General features: G+C 34.0%; 1 protein-coding gene across 1 annotated transcript in view; it reads left to right on the top strand.

The window, feature by feature from the left end:
* LOC128985930 (kinesin-like protein Klp98A) overlaps nucleotides 1-15365 on the top strand; it is a 60996-nt gene that overhangs the window by 31698 nt on the left and 13933 nt on the right. The window contains exons 11-18 of the mRNA XM_054405921.1: nucleotides 5084-5261; nucleotides 5890-5962; nucleotides 6328-6417; nucleotides 7764-7937; nucleotides 10821-10973; nucleotides 12439-12585; nucleotides 13716-13850; nucleotides 14283-14569. Coding sequence (XP_054261896.1) covers nucleotides 5084-5261; nucleotides 5890-5962; nucleotides 6328-6417; nucleotides 7764-7937; nucleotides 10821-10973; nucleotides 12439-12585; nucleotides 13716-13850; nucleotides 14283-14569 — 1237 coding nt within the window. The remainder of the gene's footprint in view (nucleotides 1-5083; nucleotides 5262-5889; nucleotides 5963-6327; nucleotides 6418-7763; nucleotides 7938-10820; nucleotides 10974-12438; nucleotides 12586-13715; nucleotides 13851-14282; nucleotides 14570-15365) is intronic.

Here is a 15365-nt window from a genome sequence, read left to right as displayed (position 1 = left end):
AAAAAAGGGAGCCTAATTTTTCGAACAAAGAAAAAAGGATTTTGATAATGTTGGATAAAAACACTCTTTTCAGACGGGATAAAAGAGTGGCTCTTGATCGCCAATCAGTTCAACGCGATCGCTAATCACATACCTAGAGATACCAGTTTACTAAAAACCTTGAGGGATAACCTAAAGAAAAGGCATTTAACGTTTTGATAATTCATATCTATTAATAACATAAGTTTTGTCTACATTATTAAAATTACTAATCCTTTCTCTTATCCACCTAGTTCGGCGAACAACATAGGCTACTCTTCATCACTATCACTTTCAAAAGCTGATTTGTATCATATGCCCTTCTAGTCCAGGCGCTGAGGGGGTTTGAGCATGCATAAAAGTGTAACGAAATTTGACTTTTGATTGTTGCTATGGGTACCTAGTAGATGAAGAAAATCGATGTTGTCGCATTTCTAGGTGGTTAATAACATGGGGGGAGGGGGTGAAGTTGGGGGGCCGCCCGGGGGGCCGCCGCGCACAAAATAGCTTATATCTCAAGAACCAAAAGTCATATGAATACGTTAGACATGTCAAACTGTGCAGAAAAATGCATTCTACAAAGAGATTATGTAGTAGTTTCACGGAAATTGACAAGAAGTTACTAAAAATTATATTTTTTAAATTTACGATAAGTATAATCAGGAGTATAATGGTTTTTGTTGTTGTTTAGAACCACTAATTTTTTTATTGACAACTTTTGAGAGTAGTACACAATAGGTAAATAGTATTTCTGTATAATGAAACTATTGCGGTACATAACTTAACAGCTATACAATCCTCAGATCCAATAAACATAACACAAACAAAGGCGCAAAACGCGTCGCGGTCATTCTTCCTGCTGCCGTAACTATTAATGGCGAGTACAGTTCAAGCTGCTACTTATATTATACTTTTAGAAAGATGGAGATTCTGAAGATTCATTTTCATATATATAAAATAGTATAGTATTGAGTGACTATTATGTAGCGAGAAATATAGTTTGTAAAAGAAGAGAGTTCAAAATAAATTTTGGTGGTTGAACGTTTCCATCACCTGACCAGGCAGCACAATTGGTGCAACAGCTGTTTCGGCGATCGCGTAAAGGTAGTGTAAACGATACGAGTAGAAAATGTTAAATACAAGCCTTGGCGAGTGCCTTAAAAACTTCTACGAGTGTCACACTATTTACGCGAGTTGTGTGCACTAATTAACCTGCGACAGTATTTTAATTATCAAAAACCACTACTCAAAACTTAAAAAGAGAGGTTATTTTTTCTTTACCCCTCATTGTCTCTGACAGTAATGCAACGAATCATCGCACCAATCGTTAACAATTAAATTTGCCTGAACAGCTGATTAGTTGAAGTTCGAAGCATTATAATTTTACTTCTTCTCTCTCAATCCTTGACCCTATCTGGGTACTAGTGGTGGTTATATTTTGGCCCTTTTGTAGTGGTAACATATATTTTACCAGAGAACAGTTACATGCCCATATAAGTAGATATGTACTATATATTATGTTTCAGTGATAAATGTAGAATATAATAATATAAAAATATATATTTTTCAGCAATGCTTTTAGGCGTAGTAGCAAGAGGTTGGCAAATTTTTGGATTATGCAAATTAGAAATGTCCAAATCAACCCGCAAAAATCATAAAAATAAGGTCTTTATCCATATTATCCAAATGTTAAGGTTGTGTAAAATATGAATCCTTACGTAGAAATATCAATGTTTTTTTTTAAATACGCATAAAAATAAAATTATAAAAAAACTACAAAACTAGTTTAATTACCAAATTTTATTTAATTGTTGTATAAGAAATAAATTTATTGCATCAACAGTAAATAAATATTATACTGCTGTAACAATTCAGTATTTTCACAAAAATTTTAAATACAATAACTTAATTTTTTTCAATCTATCTCCCTTTATCAAACCTTGTATAATATATGGCCAAACAGACCAATAGGTTATTGATTCAATACAATATAATATAGAGCATTTTCAAATAACCTTATTTCATGTAAATATATAATAGCCTATAACTTTTTGTAACAAAATTGCTTCAAATTCAATATAATTTTACTTAAATAACTTGTCAAAATTCAAATTTAGCTCTATAGCAAATGAAAATTGTTATAATATATGTGTGAACAGTGGCCTACAATTTTCCGTGATAAAGTCAGCATTGACATATGTGAATGCAACAATGCAACTTCCTCACTTCCAAGAGTGCTGAGCTAGTATGAAGATATAAATTGAAAACTGCATATTTTAATATAAAAATTTATAAAAAAGTGCATATATTTGGAATAAATTAGTGAAATTTGATTAAAGAAGATCCGTCCTTGTTACAAACATTAATAACTACACAACATCAAGAAATTTAACTGTGAAGAAGACATCAATTTTGGTGAGATCACTCCAGTAGACATTTTCTTTCCTTGGATCGAAGCCATTAGAACATTTTTAAGCCTAACTTTTGAACTTTTGTACCAGAATTTAAAAGTCAAGAAACTAATAGAAGCTTATTCAGAACATTAATTAATTCAGCCTATCAGAAAATAATTCGAACATAATTTATATTTCAAAACAAAATTTAATTAGGCTATATATAATCACAAGATTAAATTCAAATGCCGCTCGATCACCCCACCTGAGATCCATGCAATATAACCCCTCAACCTAAATTAGAACTATTGTAATAGGCCTAGCCTAAAGCTTAAATTAGTAAATTCATTTGCCACCCTTTGTAAACTTTTATTGTGAACCCTTAGTTTCTTTTCTTTTACCATCAATTTTGTATTGTAATGAAATAAATTTAAGTTTAGATACTGTACATGGAATTTCCATTGTATTCAAAGAGTAAAAGCTCTTTCTAAAAATATATAGTTAAATGTAGTTGAAATCGAAATTTCCTGAGTAATTTACGTCAGAATGTGAAATGTTAACATTTTTTTACGAAAACATAATTTCTATGACCTTTTCAAAACTACATAAAATTGTTATAACCAACCTCAGATTCTGAGATATATAAATTGTAGGGAATTTATTGCAGTTTCAGATCGTGATGGAAACGATCCACCACAAAAATTTATTTTGAACTCTCTTCTTTTACAAACTATATTTCTCGCTACATAATAGTCACTCAATACTATTTTATATATATGAAAATGAATCCTCAGAATCTCCATCTTTCTAAAAGTATAATATAAGTATCAGCTTGAACTGTACTCGCCATTAATAGTTACGGCAGCAGGAACAATGACCGCGACGCGTTTTGCGCCTTTGTTTGTGTTATGTTTATTGGATCTGAGGATTGTATAGCTGTTAAGTTATGTACCGCAATAGTTTCATTATACAGAAATACTATTTACCTATTGTGTACTACTCTCAAAAGTTGTCAATAAAAAAAATAGTGGTTCTAAACAACAACAAAAACCATTATACTCCTGATTATACTTATCGTAAATTTAAAAAATATAATTTTTAGTAACTTCTTGTCAATTTCCGTGAATCTACTACATAATCTCTTTGTAGAATGCATTTTTCTGCACAGTTTAACATGTCTAACGTATTCATATGACTTTTGGTTCTTGAGATATAAGCTATTTTGTGCGCGGCGGCCCCCCGGGCGGCCCCCCAACTTCACCCCCTCCCCCCCATGTTATTAACCACCTAGAAATGCGACAACATCGATTTTCTTCATCTACTAGGTACCCATAGCAACAATCAAAAGTCAAATTTCGTTACACTTTTATGCATGCTCAAACCCCCTCAGCGCCTCGACTATTCTAGCATTTGGCCTTTCCATATAAACCTAAAACTTAAACTTAAAGCTAGCTTATATTTACTTACAAAAGATTAAAGAAGTTAACCCGTCAAAATTGGGCTGTTAATTATCTAACGGCGAGTGGTAAAATCCGATTTTGTCAGTTAAGAGGTAACTGCAGTTTAAGCATGGTTTAATGGCGGTTTAAGTGTTTGGTGAAATCGGACGTTAAAGTAATACACAATAACAAAGTCTGTGGGTCACCGATATTTTCTGGCAGGGTTAGGCTAAGGGCAGTTGGCCTGAGGGATTTGGTTCAGGGCTAAAATTATTTTCGGGTCAAATTGGGTCGGGTCGATCTGAACCGAGCCTTTTTAATACTAATGTATCTTTGCTTAATACTAATAATGGGCCATAGAGGCTTGTGCAAGGAACATATCCTCGAAAGCAAGGGGTGAGCTGGTGCAGTACGAGGGTGAACTGTACTGATAAAAAGTAGTGGCAGGTGCCAGGATCCAAACCTACGACATTGCTGCTTTGGGCACGAAGTCCGTGGTGCTACAACCAATAGCCAACAACTCACCACAAAGCCTTTTTTTAGAGATTATTTTTTGGGATAGCAGAAAGCGTCTAACAAGATGGATTGCATATTGACAATTTCACCTCACGATTGAGTGTGATGTTCAAGGTTTGGCTGCAATTGTGGGGGACAGAAAATGTTCCCGATTTCATCGTGACTGGGGAAGATACTAACAATAGCTTTGACACTGCAGGAAATGTTCTTGATTTGGGTGCGACTGCAGCAGACGTTCATAAGTCTGCGGTAGATCTTCTAGATTTTACTGTGACCACGGAAGATGTTCACAGTTTCAACATGACTGCGGAATATGTTCTTGGTTTTGCCGTGACCGTGGAACTTTCACGATTTCGCCGTGACTACGGAAAGTATTCACAATTTTGCCTAGGTCGCAGGAGATGATCTTTATTCCGTTGTGACTGTGGAAAACATTCTAAATTTTGCCTTCACTGCACAAGATGTTTACAATTTCATTGTGACCGTGAAAGATGTTTACAATTAGTTTCCAAAGCAACTTGATTTTAGCCTGAAACTCGAGGACCAACATTTTTGACCTGACCTGACCCAACTAGAGTCTGACCTTCAGACCCTCACAGCAAGACAATGTTTTATAGTTGTTTTGTCTTGAAATTAAACCAATATTATAGAAGATTATAGCTTTAGTCTTTTTGTAAGAAAACTTGAATGCTGTAGTAAGACTTGTCTGTTTTATAGGATGCCAGATCTTGCTAGGTAGGAACAACATGTTCCGCTACAATGACCCTATGGAGGCAGAGAAGTTGCGCAAGGAAGGTTACCCGTCCAACCTCAACCTGTCTAGACTGTCACTGCTCAGCTGGTCCACCAACGACCTCTCAATGTCACAATCCTGTGAGAGCCTACAGACATCCTGGTCAGTTAACATAAAAACCATATCTGCCAAGTGTGTTAGTACTGTAAAAAGTAGAAACATCGGTCTTCTTATGGTTAACACATTTACAGCCTCACAAACTTTTAAAAATTGTAGAAATTTGCTGATCTTTTAAACAAATAAAATATCAAAACATTCTATGAAAAGTTAACTTTTATGGTATGGACAAAATCCTAAGTTCTGGGATGCCGTGCTAAATTTACTGTTAAAAAGACAATGGTTCCTTAAGGAAAGATTCTTGAATTTTATATTATTTTAAAAATGAATTTATATTAATGGTAAGTTGGTGGCTCAATATTAGTAGCACAACAGACTAATGGCAGCAATGTCGAGGGTCAATCTTAGTTCCTGCAACTACATTTTTACAGTTTGAGTTCACTCTCATACTCTATAAACTCATCCCTTGTTTGTTGTATATGTCTCATACAAAGGCTTAGGGCCTAAAAACACGATAAGGTTTAAAAAGGCCATCAGCCTCTTAAAAAGAAGAACAACACCAAGGCACTTGTTCCAAATTAAGTTTGAGTGTACAAAACAATCTTGGAAAGTAATAAAAAGTTTTATTCCATTAAAAAGTTTACTGTACTAAATAAAACCTCAATTGTTTTAGTGAGGACACTGACAAATTGGGAAGATTAAAAGTTCAAAGAGCCGAACTAATAAAAGAAAAAGAAGCTTTTAAGGTAAGTGTACAATGGTTTTTCCTTAGAAAATATGTTGGTTTAAAGTTTAAAAACTCAATGCTTCATTCAAATTTTTGGACACACAAATTTTACTTATCTGGAATATTTTACAATTGCCATTTTTACTGACATCAACTCCTGAAATGACCAACTGTCTTAAAACTGGAGAAAAGGTGGGACTCAAGAGACATAATTTTGCATTCGTTGATAAAGATCAATGTTTGAAAATCTCAGTGAATCAAATACTTGTCTTGTTAATGTCATAACAGAGACATGGTACCGTAATTTTCCAAGTGACAAAATCCTCTCAGAAATTTGTGTGAAAGAGGTGTTTTCTCTTACGTATGATATATTTTTGTTATCAGATTGAGCAAGCAGAGAAAGAGCAAGACTGGGAGAAGGAACAGCAGATGAAAAGAGAGGCACTGGAGTTGGCTCAGAAACAACTGGAGCAGGTATAGGGTCACATTTAATATTGATACACACATTCCTGTCCATCTGTCATGTAAAATGTGGGCAAGCAGGTATAATTATGTTTGATAGAAATATTGTAAACTGTTTGCATGGTATAGTATAAAATGTTACTGGTTATCCTCATTGAAATATAATTTCATTGTTGTTCATATTAAAGTATACACTTATTAGCTTTGTATCTGTACAACTTATAACTTCATTTACTTTAATTTAAGAATGCATTCCTGGATGAAGATACCTCTCTTGCCTTATCATAACATATCTGTAATCATTTACTAGGCATATAAAAGTTTTGCTTCACCAAGTTAGATAGAGTATGGTCGGGACAAAGTGATTTATTGGGATGGGACCCTGGGTACTAAATAGGTAATTAGCACTTTTTTCTTGCAACAATTTGTTGAATTCCTTGAGAATGAACCTTTAGGTTCGTAACTGTGCTTTACTACTTTATCAGAAAACAAAATCACTTGACAATACAGTCTACAATAGATACAATAAGACTACAGTCTACAATATGTATTTTCAACACTTTGTTTGTTGTGTGGCTGTGTGTTGTGTGGATGTGTGTTTTTGTACCAAGGAAAATAAGAAAAAAATCACCATACGTTTAAACAAACTCAATTTTACTTACAAAGTTAATAAATGTAATAAATAAAAAGTAAGCAAAATGTATATGTCACATTATATGAACACAGCTAATCTAGCTAATAGAACACTAGAAGAGCGGTAGCACAGAAAACGTACTACTATAACCCAGAATGCCAACCGCATGGTAAAAAGCATTAAGCGGTTTGAGAGAGCTTTGCCTGTCAATCCGTAGGCAGAGCCATCAGCGTTGCCATGCAATAGCATAGCAACGCTGGTGGCGCTGCCTACGGATTGACAGGCAAAGCTCTCTCAAACCGCTTAATGCTTTTTACCATGCGGTTGGCATTCTGGGTTATAGTAGTACGTTTTCTGTGGCGGTAGTCACTGGTGCAAGTAGGCCGGGAAGGGGGGTATGACCTATAGTTCCCTGTGGGAGGGTAACAGCACAGGCTTTAATTTATGTTGCCATAGTCACGGAACGGCATATTATCACTACCCGTGCTCTCGTTGTTATTTTCCTAATTTGTATATTTCAATTTTTTTTTCACTCAAAATCATTTGGATAATAGGTGATTTGGATAGTCAATTGACTTACAAACTTAAACTATGAATGATGGTGGGGTTTACTTAAAAAAAAGCTAATTAAGATAAGTAGGGTTCAGTTGGTTGGATTTCTACTGTAGGCACTGTTATTTATTACCATTTATAGAAAGTTATTTTATGTACCTCTGGTTGGCAGGAGAGGCAGCAGATGGAGGAAGCGTATGAGGCACAATACAAGCGGCTGGCCGAGGACTGGCAGAAACTACAACAGCACCAGGCCGCTAACCTAGCCTCTCTACGACACAAGGAGGCAGAACTGGACAAGAACAGACAACTGCTGCAGTGTGAGAGAGATGAGGAGATTGCTGCGGTAAGACCACATCCCCGTCCATGCTGTTTGTAATGCTAATTTCTTTAGAAACTGTTATCATAATATCAAAGAATCATTTTGTCATGTATTTTGGTGAAATATATCAATAATAACTTTCTATCCATATATTTTAAAATGATTGTGCAATCGATATATTATTATTACACCAGTAGCTGTGTGACTGGGGCAAATTGTCAATGAAATTAGCATGAAAAGTACAGTTACACCTTTTAAGCCCCCCATACACGGGCGAGCATGTTCGCGACGGTGTTGCGTCGAACATGCTCGCCCGTGTATGGGGTCTGCGAGCTTTCCTACTGGCGAGCATGTTGGGCTCGGCGCTCGGCTCGTCGGACCCGGCGATCCCGAGCACCAACACGAACATGCTCACCCGTCTGTGGGGATGACCATCATGTTCGCCAGGGTACATGTAAAACTTGTATGACAAATACGTCCGAGAATGTCTTTGAAATAGTCCAGTTATCCTCAGGTAATTTTAGCGAATTTCGCTATAGGGAAGAAGCTATTACTGTAGGTGGCACGGTAAGACCTGGGCCCGGGCCCGGGACCAATATACTTTTTCATTTTGCTATCACTAGCGGCTAAAAACACTGGTCGTTTATTTATAAATATATAAACCAATTTTTTATACATGTATATTTATACGTATATTTTGGACATATATATATTTATAGACTTATACAGGGTCTTCAAAAAAGGCAGGGACATAATTTACGTTGTGATTCAAAATAAAGAGAAAATCATGATTCAAATAGTTTCCAAAATCGCTTCGTTAACCAGATATCTGTCACTTTGTATATTTTTACATAAACATTTTTATCTTTGAATTTGTTCAACCGAGTTTTTTGAAACTTTGTATGTGTGTCGAGATAGAAGAGACCTATTTTAGAAAAAAAATCATCTTCATTCAAACAATTTCAAAATTGCGGCCATTTTAACTTTTTAAACTTATGATACCTACTAAAAAGGGCTGATTTTATGAAAAAATGTCAAGAACACTTTTATTTAGCATTTTTAATTCCCTATCAAACGAGATCAAGTTCAAACAGATTGAATAAGAAATAGCTGAAACATTATGATTTTCAGTTGTAAAATGGGGTAGTATTAAGGTCCATAAAGTTAATTAGGCTAAGCTACAAGCTACAGCTGTAGTCAGGTTTGCCCCATTTTACATCTAAAAGTCGTAATATTTCAGCTATTTCTTATTTGATCTTTTTAAATTTGTTATAGTTTGATAGGGAATAAAAAATGATAAATAAACGTGTTCTTGAAATATTTTCATAAAATCAGCCTTTATTTATTTGTAATATAAGTTTAAAAAGTTAAAATGGCCGCTATTTTAAAATTTTAAGTTGAATCAATATTATTTTTTTCTAACATGGGTCTGTTCTACCTTAACATTCTTACCATGTTTCATAAAGATCGGTTGAGAAAAGCCAAAGATAAAAATGTTATGTAAAAAATGCAAAATGACAGATATCTGAAAAGTGATTTTGAAAAAAAAATAACTTTTGATTTTCATTTTATTTTGATCCAAGGAATCACTACGTAAATTATGTCCCCACCTTTTATGAACACCCTGTATATACGTCCATGAACACGATAAATTGAGTCATTTTTTGTCTGATTTTCAAGAAATTTGGCTTGAAGGTGGAAGGTGGGATAATGTTTCTAATTTTTAACTCACAAAACCATAAAATTACCCAATTTCTCTCTAAAAGGCACTCAAAAAACAAATAAATTAGTATATTGAAGTGTCTTTTTATGGTTATTAGTTACGGGGATATGCAAAAAAATTTAAATTTAAATTGTCCATGTTAAGGAGAATAATTAAACTGTTTTAGTTTGTTTGTTTATGGATATATTTGGATCAAACTTGGTAAATTTATTTACTTTATACTTAGCTATTAATATTCTACTAAAAAACACACTTTATTACCTTCGCTGTAGCAGCAAATCTAGGTACTTGTTAAACCTAATGTTTTTTAAATAGAATTAATTGAAAATCAAATAAGGTAAATGGAAATTCGCTTAGTCTGAAGGTTTGCTGCGGCGGGGGTATTTATTTATAGTATTCATAATCATTTGGTTTGTTTGATGCTAGTTCTGTTAACAGAGACATGTGACTGAACCGGTTCCTGTTTCGAAGCCAATATTAAATATTAAATTTTAATAAATAAACACAACTTGACTGTCACAGTGCGAGAGAAACAAGAGTACTGGGCGGTAGCGGGAAACGTGTTGGCGAGCATGCTTGATCGTCTGTCATAAACACCGAGCATGTTCGCGAGCGTGTTTGACAAATGTGTTGGGCATCGAGTTGGCCTAGTGGTTAGAGCGCAGGACTCCAGTTCCTGGGGTCCCGGGTTCAAATCTCGTCAAATCACCAATGGATTTGATCTAAGTGATAATGCCGTAACCCCTAGGTCTAGCCTAAAGTAATGTGAAAAACAATTCCGGGCTCTTGCCTAGCGTCCTAGGACGAAAAAAAGGCTTGCTCGCTTGTGTATGGGGGGCTCTAGACCAGCTCAACTTGAAGCAAGTTAGAAATGCTGGCAGACACAGCAACTTGATTTCACCTCCAAGAAAAAAAATGTACCGGTTTTTTTGTTTTGCACTTGGGGAATATCTTTTAATTTCTTGTACCGTAGTAACTCTCCTTGTATTCCTCAGATCATCTATCTCTCATAAAATAATTTGAACCCTTTTTCCCCTAAAATAGCTTTGATGCTTTTTGTTTGTTATTTTAGTTTTTTGTTTTTTTCTGGTAATCTGAATAGTTTCATATTTATGTTTTATTTATTTTATATGTATGTACTTAGTAGACCTTTTATTTATTTGTTTTATTTACTTTTCCTTTAGATAACGATAGAACAACAAGCCCTGAATGAAGTCAAACGTGACATTGATTTGAAAAAGAATGAGTTTAAAGACATTGTTGCGGAAAAGATAGAGGAAATACTCTGCCTGAATAACAATTTTAGGTTGCCTGAGCGAAATATCAAACCACTTGGCGTAAGTACATTTCATAATCACAATGTATTTTATTTTATTTCATTTTGTATACTGCATATATTTCATTGGTATACCTTATTAGACTTTTTATTATTTTACCTAAATATTAAACTATTAGTTTCATTGTTACCTGAAAACAATATAACTAAATATGTAGTCTCATTAAATTTGTATTTTGGTATTACTAGACGGTATCCCGTTATCCTCACGGAGATTTCACAGAAATATTTCCTTAAACAGCTGCTGTTTATTTAAATGTAATGACAATTTAGATAAATCACAAGGGACACAAATCCAACAAAATCTTTCTTCCATAATAATAACATTGAAACTTAAATAAAGTCCAATCGGGCAAATCACATTCAACTGAGGGTGATCAAAATTATTCCATGACTTCTACAGAGAAATCACTTTAATTTGACACCTCAATCATAAAAAACGATCCATAAATATAATAGTTTTGCTGTACACAAGAAATTCCTTAGGGAATTAGTATTATAGATCGATTTGCGGTGATATTTTTGCTGCGGAATGACAAGTAAATGGAGATATGGCAACTCAAAAAGTAATATACAGAAGATATTTAATATTTCCAACTTTTATATTAATTCTACAGGGTGAATCTTATATTATACTACTTCTACTAGGGCGTCTACTATTGATTTCAGAGAAACATTTGGTCTCACAATGATGAAATAAAAAAAACATTTTCCCCCAAAAATGGAGGATGTACCAGTGGTTGGTAAGTTCAAATCTCACAATTGTAAAATACAAACAGATAATTTCAACTTAAAGATCCTAATTTCAAGATAATAAAAACATTTTTTAGGGTTGGTTTGGTTCATTTTTATTCCTTCATTGTGAGACCAAATATTTGTCTAAAATTAATAGTGGACACCTTACACAAGGTTCACCCTGTATATTGATAAAGCATAGGCAGATTAGAAATATATCTTGAAGTTGACAAGAGAGTTAACTTAACTCTGAAGAAATAAAAAAGTGTAGTTTTTTTTAATTATTGTTGAGCTGTTGCATTTTTTTATGATTTAAAAAATGTGAAATGTGTTCACTGTAAAAAAAAAAAAAAAAAATTGTGACCTAAAAATAATCCAACATATAGATTGATAAGAAAGATACTCTTTGATGAACAATGTATAGTAGACCCCCTCTTAACAGACCTCGCATTAATCAATAATTGGATTATCCATCCTCAATTGTAAAATATTACAGTTTGTTTTAGCCGACCTTGAATTTCATTCATGACAAATCGCCTACATCCTTTAAATTCTGTATATTACATGCCAATAAATATCATTCATTCATTCATTCATTACTTTGTACAGTTTCTTCACCTATTCATAAATGAAATATTGTATGAAACTGAAATTAAAAGGAACAAGAGACCACAAACACAAAAGAAATGTTTTGTAACATATGATGTGTATAATTTGTGTTTGTGACCCAGGTATTGGCTGCAGAGAAGTTCTGTGAAGGGCTGTGTTGGATGGACCTCACTTTCCATCCCGCCAGTCCTCCTACTTCTCCTGACTGCTGGGCCTCACTCACTTCTGCTCTCAAGGAAGGAGTTGTTGGAGAAATCATAAATCACCATGTTAGTACATTGTAGTTAGTAACTTTGTATCTGTTACTTTTTTAAAATTGGTTTACTTTTCCTTCAGTTTAGCTGACAAGTACATAGTTATGTTGATTTTTTTTTATTTTATAATATATATGTTCTAGTAAGAGGAATATCTTATCATTAAAAATAGAACCATAAACCAACACCTAATAAGGTAATGAAATGACTAATACAACTTTTGTATGTCATTAAAGTAGGTTTACTTGTCTTTTTATCTGAACTTATTTTATGTTTAACTAAGTCCTCAACTATTTAGAGAGGGTTCATTTTACTGAGTTTTTACTGTAAAATTACAAATATTTTATTAACCTAGAGTATTGTTTGGTCGATATTCTATAGATTGATGAAACTTCAGGACTGAGGATATTGCTGTTGTAGTTGAAGCAGGATGTTCACCATGATACATCAGCCAGGAAGAAGCAATTGTTATAGGAAAGGTTAAATTTCACGCAGCCTAACTATAATGGAATAATAATTGTTAAATGTTATGGACTCCCATGTATAATGGCCACTTCAAGCTAACTACAGTATCTTCACTGAGGATTGAGATTAGTAAAACATCCACAACAAGAATGCTTTTTATTTTTAAATAGTTCTGGGCAAAGCTCTGTGCAAGATCGCGATATGCCTCAAGTACGAATCATGAAAATCAGAGTCTCGAATCTTGAATCTTAGTACAATTGTTATCAAAGAAAATTTAGAATCTATTTTTAAATCAGTTCTCACTATCATTAATTTACTCTATTCAAAACCAATTCAATCGATGTTAACAAATCCTTGACGCCGAACTCTCAACAACGTCAAACAAGCACATACTGTACACAAGAAAACAAAAAACTTTAGGATTTTAATCTTAAATCTATTACTTTTACTACCTTGAATGAACAAACAGGTTGTGATAACTCAGGCAAAACAGGAGGCAACTAAAAATGTGAAATTCCATTCTTGAATCAAGCTGATTTGATCTCAATTATTATGATTATTTTTTTTTTTTTTTTGGTCCAGTGGATTCGGAATTCGGCTTTGATACATCCAAACTACAATGTAAAATTGTTGATGTTGTGAAGTTTTTAATAAACTTGATATAAATTCAATAATTTCAGAAAGAGGCTCTTGCCAAACTGGAGACTGAACTGAAAAACAGAACTCAGTCTGTAGCAGAGCGAAATGAAAAACTCAGAAAAATTGATGAACAGATCAAGACTATTGATGAGTCAGCTGCTACTGAAAATTTGTTGGTATGTTCAATGAAAATACAGTACTGTAATAACTAAATTATCATAACAAAGTATAGTCATGTTTATATAGGTGCTTAGCCACTAATATCATATACTAGTATTATAAATGTGAAAGTTTGTGTGTTGAAGTTCACTCATGCATTAACTACTGGTCAGATTGGGCTTAAATTTAGTATGATGATAGCTCACATTCCCGATTAACATATAGACATATTCTTATCTCAAAAATCCTTATGGGCTTCGCTCCAGTGGCTCTGGAGTTTCCCTTGTTAACCTTATGTTTGGGCAGCACTATTATCTTTTTGCATTTATGACAACAGCTGTTAGGGGAAAAAGCGCTTAAATGTACTAAGTTATGACAAAAAAATAGATTTTTCCAAGTTCAATGACCTTAAACCAAACAAATAACATTTAATAATTTTGTACTCTCAGGACAATGGAAATAATTGTTCAGCTGGACAAGTAAAGATGTTGGAGCATTCATACGAGGAGGCACAAGTGTTAGAGAAATCCACCGAAGAATCAAAGGTCTTCAAGCAATCTACTGAAGATTCAAAGGTGTTGAAGCAATCAGCTGTAGATGCACTAATGCTGGAACAATCTAGTGAAGAATGTGAGATGCTTAAGCAGTTTGTAGAGGAGTCAAAATCATCTGGGGAAGTAAAGACGCTGGAACAAGGAGGAGAAACAATCACCGACATTTCTCAGAAAAAACAAAGGTGTGTTTTTCATTGAGTTTATTGATATGATACCAAAGGGTTAAAAAAAGATTGGTAAAACTATAAGTAGCCTACATGACACACGCAAAAGTTCACACCAAAAGTTAAATATTAGGAAATATTACAGGAGAAAACATATAGGGTATAGTTAATTTTTATTTTTAAGTTGTGTCTTGAAATACTTTTCAGTAAGCTGGTTTTAGTAACACATATGTACTATATATTACTGTGAAGCTTAGAGAATATCACTAATGTATAGTTTTAATTCTTCTTATCATATTTTGCCCATTAACACGTATGCTGCGCATGACGAGTAATCTCGTCACCATTATCGCTTTCTAGTGTGCTAGCGCTTTGAGTATACTCGTCAAAATGCCGTTCACAAACTATTATTCCATTTTGAGGTTAGCCACTGCCTTGAGACGTTGTTTCGCTCGTCGCTTATTGTGTCGGTTTTATTCTTAAATCAGGTATAATTTGTTTTCAGACTATTTTATCGGTGGTAGGGACTTTTACAAATTTATTGTAGTTTGGGATTTTGGCGTGGATTAATGACATGGAATAGAATAACGATAATGAATTGTGCATTGTGGAAGGAATCTAACCTCGAAATTAATTGTGCTTGTTGACCCCTTTTTGCGATATTTTTTGATGGTGTATCCGGGTACTTGCCCCTGCTTTTTCCCTCCATTTGGCAATACTGAGAGCCGACTAACAGTTTTGTTTCGTGCTGCCATCTATTGGGTTCTTGTAAAACTACATCCACAATGACTGGGATGCAGTACATTCTATAATA

The sequence above is a fragment of the Macrosteles quadrilineatus genome, unplaced genomic scaffold, assembly GCF_028750875.1.
Source record: "Macrosteles quadrilineatus isolate MER2022 unplaced genomic scaffold, UCM_ALF_1.0 Scaffold_2__2_contigs__length_208266976, whole genome shotgun sequence".
In the NCBI taxonomy this organism is placed as follows: Eukaryota; Metazoa; Arthropoda; class Insecta; order Hemiptera; family Cicadellidae; genus Macrosteles; species Macrosteles quadrilineatus.
The sequence above is the reverse complement of the archived record's forward strand: the minus strand, read 5'-3'. Positions and strand labels throughout refer to the sequence as shown.